This window comes from Triplophysa rosa, linkage group LG21, assembly GCF_024868665.1.
Source record: "Triplophysa rosa linkage group LG21, Trosa_1v2, whole genome shotgun sequence".
NCBI classification, from domain to species: Eukaryota; Metazoa; Chordata; class Actinopteri; order Cypriniformes; family Nemacheilidae; genus Triplophysa; species Triplophysa rosa.
This window is the reverse complement of record NC_079910.1, coordinates 12,268,327-12,275,016: the sequence shown is the minus strand read 5'-3', so window position 1 is coordinate 12,275,016 and position 6,690 is coordinate 12,268,327. Positions and strand designations below refer to the sequence as shown.

Below are 6,690 nucleotides of genomic sequence, written 5' to 3'. Positions count from 1 at the left end.
TATTTATTCCTCGTATTGTTTCAATAATCAGCAGGAAGAGGAAACGAACCAGTAGGCTATCAGTTATTTTAGTATATGTATTTCTATATTGTTTTTGAAATGCTTTGTTTATTGAAACGAACCTGCACACGTTTCCATTAACAGTAAAGTTTGTCATTATAAACGTCAGATCAAGAGCAGGGTGCTGTGTGCGGTGATGTCCTGTAGGCTACACTATAACCTTTCTGTTGTTTAAACTTAGTGAAGTGATATAGAACTGTAATGCGGTCAGCAGACCTGGAACACCTTCATAGGTGTGCATTTAACTGAAAGTTCATGCATACCCATATAACGTTTGTCAACCAATCAGATTGAAGCATTCAACAGCCCCGTGGTATAATTTACAATAATAATCAAGCAATACCAAGAGCCACAATAACAATTAATGAGTTTTGTTTAAATCGTGCAGTTCCTCTTTAATTATATATATTTGTAAATATGTGTTTGTGTATATGCGCATCTGTATTTATATCTATGTCATGTGATATGCTCCTCAAACTCAGCTCAGTGTGAATACAAGGGCGTCTGCCTTAAACTGTGTATTAGTTCTTTTTATTATTTATGTTTTTGTAACATACTGTATATATTCATGCATTTAAAATTACATTAATCTTATAACATTATGCAGTTGTGGTGTAAATACATTTGAGCATGCATTGAACAGGTTGAGATATAAGCCATGTCAGATGCAGTTCTGTTTCGGTACCGCTCTGAGACACGATATGCCCGGTTTCACAGACAAGGCTTAAAGCTAGTCCCAGACTACAATGAATGTTTGAGCTGTCTGAACTGAAAATAACTTACCTTAAAATATCTTAAAATTTGTCAGTGTCATTGTTTTGTCTCAAGATGCACACCAGTTATGTTTTTGTAAGGAATTTTTATAAAAGCAACTTAAATATCCTAATTTAACTAAGGCTTAGTCCTGGTTTAAGTTAAGCCCTGTCTGTGAAAGATCTAAGTGCAGCTTTAATATCCAAACAGTACAGGCAATGGTCAAGGCAGGCAGCAGAGGTTCACGCGACAAAATACAAACCAACAATAATCAAACAGGGAAAGTCAACAAGAAGAGAACTCTCAGAAATGTTGTACAAACACATACAAGACTTCCCCTTGTTTTTTTTGTCTATATTTTTTCACTTTTTGTATATAGTGCATTATTGTTTTTATTTAATTTCTCATTTTTTCTATCTTAATGTTAAACTGTTTGCACCATGTGTATACTTTCTTCTGCACTAAGCTCCTGTTGCCAAGTCAAATTACTTCTGTGTGTAAACATACTTGGCAATAAAGCTCCTTCTGATTCTGATATCACAAGGGAGTCTTTTTGAAATGCTTGAGGCTGGACTCAACCGACTTTCCCAACTTTTTTTTATCTTTGACCTACAGAAGACACTAAAGACATGTTGGATGAAGTGTTTGTTCTCCTCCTCTGAGATAGTAAAAACAGTCACAGCAAATTTAATTTATAAACACAGGTTTTGGGGCAATATTTTATTTAGTGATCAGTTGTTTCGGCTACGATGAACAGATTTACACGCCTCAAGACCTGAAAGGCAGAGATGCATGGTGCTTTGGATTGATTAGCATCTAATGCTCAGTTACAAACGATACAAAATGTCTAGCAGCGGTTTGTTTACTTTGGATATTATTTATCATCATTACTGTCAAAGTAGCTTTCAATTACACAAACTTTCACTTTCTCCAACTACTGTACACCACACACACTCACAACATACATTCTTAGCAACACCAGCTAAATTAATTTAACAGATGCCGTGCATATACCAAGGTAAACATCCATGCGTGTGTAACAGTCTGTTAGTGAATACATAGCATGAGAAGTCCAAATGTACATTATATAGTGTCAATCCTCCATTATTTCCTTCAGTCGTACATCAGCAATTGGTTAGAGCAGATATTTTCAAGCACACGTGAGGGAACAGACGGAACATGCCCAAATGAAAGAGGGGGCAGCCGATTGGTTGTTTGAGCGGGACGGGGCCTGAGGTGAAATGGTAACTTTCAGAGATTTATTTGCTAGCTTTTTGAGCCTTCTGTGCCGATTTGGTTACTTTTCCGCTGCCCCCAATCTTCTTGTCCACGTTTTTGATGACACCAACGGCAACAGTCTGCCTCATATCTCTGACAGCAAAGCGACCTGAAAAAAACACATATCCACTATCACTATGATTTTATTTAATGATTAGCACTGAAGACAAAGAACTATGGAGACACACACACATACCTAGTGGAGGATACTGAGAGAAGCTCTCCACACACATTGGTTTTCCTGGGATCATGTCTACAATGGCGGCGTCTCCAGACTTCAGGCTTTTAGGGTTGTCTTCCAGCTTCTTGCCTGAGCGGCGATCGATCTTCTCCTTAAGCTCGGCAAACTTGCAGGCGATATGAGCCGTATGACAGTCTATTACAGGAGAGTAACCAGCACTGATCTGTCCTGGGTGATTCAAGATGATCACCTGGAATAAGAGAAAAACATCCAGAAATCCACAAAGAAAAATGAAGATACAGTTAATAAACAAGGTGACGAAAAGTGGTTTAAACCTGTGCTGTGAAGCCTGATGCCTCCTGGGGTGGGTCTGATTTGCTGTCTCCGCACACGTTTCCTCTTCGGATGTCTTTCACCGACACGTTCTTAACATTGAAGCCCACATTGTCTCCAGGCAGCGCTTCGCTCAGAGACTCATGATGCATCTCTACGGACTTCACTTCGGTCGTGATGTTGACCGGGGCGAAGGTCACCACCATGCTGGGCCGCATGATACCTGTCTCCACCCTGCCTACTGGTACAGTCCCTATACCTGAAGAGAATGATATGATATCAGTGTTCCTGTAGCTCAATGGGTAACTTATGATGTTAGAAACACCAAAGTGGGATCGATTTACGAAGAATGCTTTGGATTAAAGTGCATACATGTGAACCTTCATAGCTTATACTGAAATAATCATTTTTGCCATATGGTCATTATACGTAATTCTTAATATACAATGTAAATTCTGTAAAAATAGGGCACAATTTAGTACGTTAATATGAAGGAATTTAACACATTGTTTTTTTAAAGCTGTTTCCACTTTATCTTTTAAAGTTGTGTTTTAGGGTTAACGGAAACGTCCGCAAAATTAATAAATAAAGTCCTGGAAGACAATTAACAGAATTTTTTTCTAGTGTGCATCACTTTTACACACGACCCATGCAACAGGATTGTCAATTCCATGGTTTTCTCGCTTGGGTTACTTTTAAACAGTTGCCGCTGTGTTTTTTTTTTACTCCGTGGTTTGAAAGTGGAAAGATTTTGTTCATCTGTGGTAAATTTTTAAAAGAATAAGTTGTGTGTAATAAATAACAGTGCATTTAAAATAGGGCTGCTCGATTATGACAAAATTCTAATCACGATTATTTTGCCCAATGTTGGGATCACAATTACGAAGTCAAAAAAAGATAAATGATTGATAAATACAGTAAATAACTTGCCAATTTAACACTGGATTCAACTTAATAACAAATGGAGAAAAAAAAACAGATAAAGTATGAACACATACATAAAAAGTTTATATATATATATATATACTGATATATATAATTAAAAAATGAGACAATCCTTGCAAAACAGAATGCGGCACAATAATTGTTTTACCTCAATTATTTTGTATTCATTATTGTTGGAAGCCAAAATTGAAATTGAGAATTGATTACGATTAATAGCATAGCCCGAATGTAAAATATGTATTTTAGGTACAGTAGTGGCATTTTTAGTCATTGTAAAAAAAATATTTTTTGGTATTAGGTATGGGGTTGTTGGGCTATTTTTGGGTTAGTTTGGATTGGCTTTTGGGCTAGTTTTGTCATACAGATCTGGCAACCGTGCTTAGAAACAATGTACATGGGGAGTTACACTGATTTTTTTATAATCTACGAAAAGGCTTTCTCGATTCAAATCTTAAAAAATACATCACCCCGTACAATTCGGCTTGGTGTAATGAGACCAGGACCAGGTTAATCCCACCTCCAATTTTATAGACGTCTTGTAAGGGTAGACGGAGGGGTTTGTCAGTGGGGCGTGTTGGGGACATGATGGTGTCAAGAGCTTCCAGCAAGGTAACACCACTAGCGTGCTGCTCCTTCCTGTCCAGCTTCCAGCCTTTAAACCATGGCATCTATCCAACAAAAAATCTGATGCTTTTATCAATCGAGTTGCCGGTCTGGTTCAGGGTATTAGATTTCTGCAGCTACTATAAACGTACAGGCAAATGAGACTCACATTAGATGATGCTTCCAACATGTTGTCACCGTGCCAACCTGAAATAGGGACGAAAGGCACGGAGGCGGGGCTGTAGCCGATCTTTTTAATGTAGGCGCTTACTTCCTTAACAATCTCATCATAGCGTTTCTCACTGTAGGCCGGCTCTGTGGAGTCCATCTTGTTGACAGCTACAATCAGCTGCTTGACACCCAGTGTGTAGGCCAGTAGGGCGTGTTCCCTGGTTTGCCCGTTTTTAGAGATGCCTGCCTCAAATTCACCAACCCCAGCGGCCACAATGAGAACTGCGCAGTCTGCCTGGGAGAGAAAAGTTAAATATTAAATATACTAAGTCATTCTTCTAGTGAGCAGGGACATTGTTGTTCTCAGCTTCTCTTAAAACGGTTGTTAAAAACAACACGAACAGAGATGTGTCTAAGGTCAACACAATTTGTGTGACTTTCAACTCAACTTGTGTTGTCCCTTTTATTTATTTAACACAAAATCAACACAAAATGACACATTTTGTCATTACTTTACACACAAATACAAGAGGACTCGAGTCGGCACTGTTTTACCTGAGACGTGCCAGTGATCATGTTTTTGATAAAGTCTCTGTGTCCTGGGGCATCTATTATAGTTATGTAGTACTTGGTGGTCTCAAACTTCCAAAGTGAGATATCTATTGTGATGCCCCGCTCCCTCTCAGCCTTCAGCTTGTCCAGAACCCAGGCGTACTTGAAGGAACCTTTCCCCATCTGTCAAAACAAAGATGAGAAATAACTATATTGTGTTTAATACACATGAGCTTATTCTTTCCCAAATTAAAAAGATTAGATTTTAAGATTTTAAATTTGTAACATTTTGTTATCATGAGTCATCTCAATAAAAAAAATGATTTACCATACTTAATTGACAAATATTACCCATATATTCCATCTCTGTTTCTTGTAATTTGGATGAAGTAATATTTGAATTTTTACATACCTTTTTATGGCTGTATTGAGTTAAAAAAAAACAAATAATGCCAGAGAACACTGGCTAAGCAACAAAAACATGAACACCATATTCTCATAACACATTATGGCATTGGCTATGCTTAAATAACTTAAATCCAAATGGGATGTGAATCCGAACTCTTCTCTTGATAAAATCTTGTTACAGGCCATCACAAAACGAACCCCATCTCCAACCCCAAAGCAAAATTCTGTTGCAGAAACTGTAATGCTTTGGAACAATTCCTCTAATCTGCGTTTCTGTTCACATACCTCAGCAGCCTCTTTCTCAAACTTCTCAATGGTCCTTTTATCAATCCCTCCACATTTATAGATGAGATGGCCAGTGGTTGTCGACTTTCCAGAATCAACATGGCCGATGACCACAATGTTGATGTGGATCTTCTCTTTCCCCATGATCAAGGGTGGGAACAGCTGGAGTTTGCTTGTTCTCCGTCTACAGCCATGCCAAAACACACCACAAACAAATGTTTACGATTCACTATTAGATATAGATTCAATATCAGACATAGTATTCCGAGCCTAGCACAAAAAGCTAATTTATGTCATTTCTGACCGACAAAATGCAGATATTTGGAGAATATCAGTTCCACTAAAGTGTAATAATATGCATAACCCAAGATACTGGATATCATGAAAAAACACATTACTAAAAGAAACACAATAACAACAACAAACAATGCATCATCTTTGCAGTTTTATTCCTAAATCAAAAACAATCGTAAAATAGTCAATCGTATTATTTGTAAATCTGTCAAGCTATCCATTCTCTTTTATAGATTTGACAAACCAACCATCACAGACAATAGAATACATTACAATTTCAATGTAATGGTATTTTATGGTCAGGCTAAAGTCTCTTAAAGTTTGTGGCCTCTTACCTGCTCGCCCCTCAGCAAACAGACACCCTGCGCTCCTGTAAGTATGCGTGCGTAATGAACTCGCCCAGTTTGATACAGCAATGCGGCACTTAAAGTGGAGGGGGAGGCTGTGGAGAGGGACTGCAGTGATACGGTTGCAACAGCAGCAGAAATGAACTGGAAACGAAAGCAGGAGAGATGAAGGAGAGAGCAACAACCCACAGTGACTCAGCTATCCTGATTTATTTAAGGGAAAAGACTATAGGTTATCTGAAAGATGAAAATATAATTCTGAACAGATGGATGACCAAATCTGTTCATAGAAATATTAACTTTATGTTATTGTGATCTAGTCAACTTAATTTAAGCAATACTATGTGATTATTTAGGATGAAATTGTATTATTTATTAAACCATTTAAAAAATATTGTGTAACAGCATTGACGTCTGTTACAAGTGATAGTAAAATTATTTCATCATTGACACACAAACGTCATTCCAGTCTTGTATGAC

At 37.7% G+C, this 6,690-nt stretch overlaps 1 protein-coding gene across 1 annotated transcript; it reads right to left on the bottom strand.

The window, feature by feature from the left end:
* Window positions 1–1,488: 1,488 nt before the first annotated feature.
* On the bottom strand, window positions 1,489–6,366 carry eef1a2 (eukaryotic translation elongation factor 1 alpha 2). Its single transcript, XM_057363363.1, has 8 exons — window positions 6,199–6,366; window positions 5,570–5,753; window positions 4,880–5,059; window positions 4,323–4,619; window positions 4,068–4,218; window positions 2,608–2,864; window positions 2,288–2,522; window positions 1,489–2,200 (listed from the first exon to the last, which is right to left on the bottom strand). Exons 2-8 carry the CDS (start codon window positions 5,711–5,713, stop codon window positions 2,073–2,075), a joined length of 1,392 nt encoding a protein of 463 aa, XP_057219346.1. The 5' UTR covers window positions 5,714–5,753; window positions 6,199–6,366; the 3' UTR covers window positions 1,489–2,072.
* Window positions 6,367–6,690: the final 324 nt, after the last annotated feature.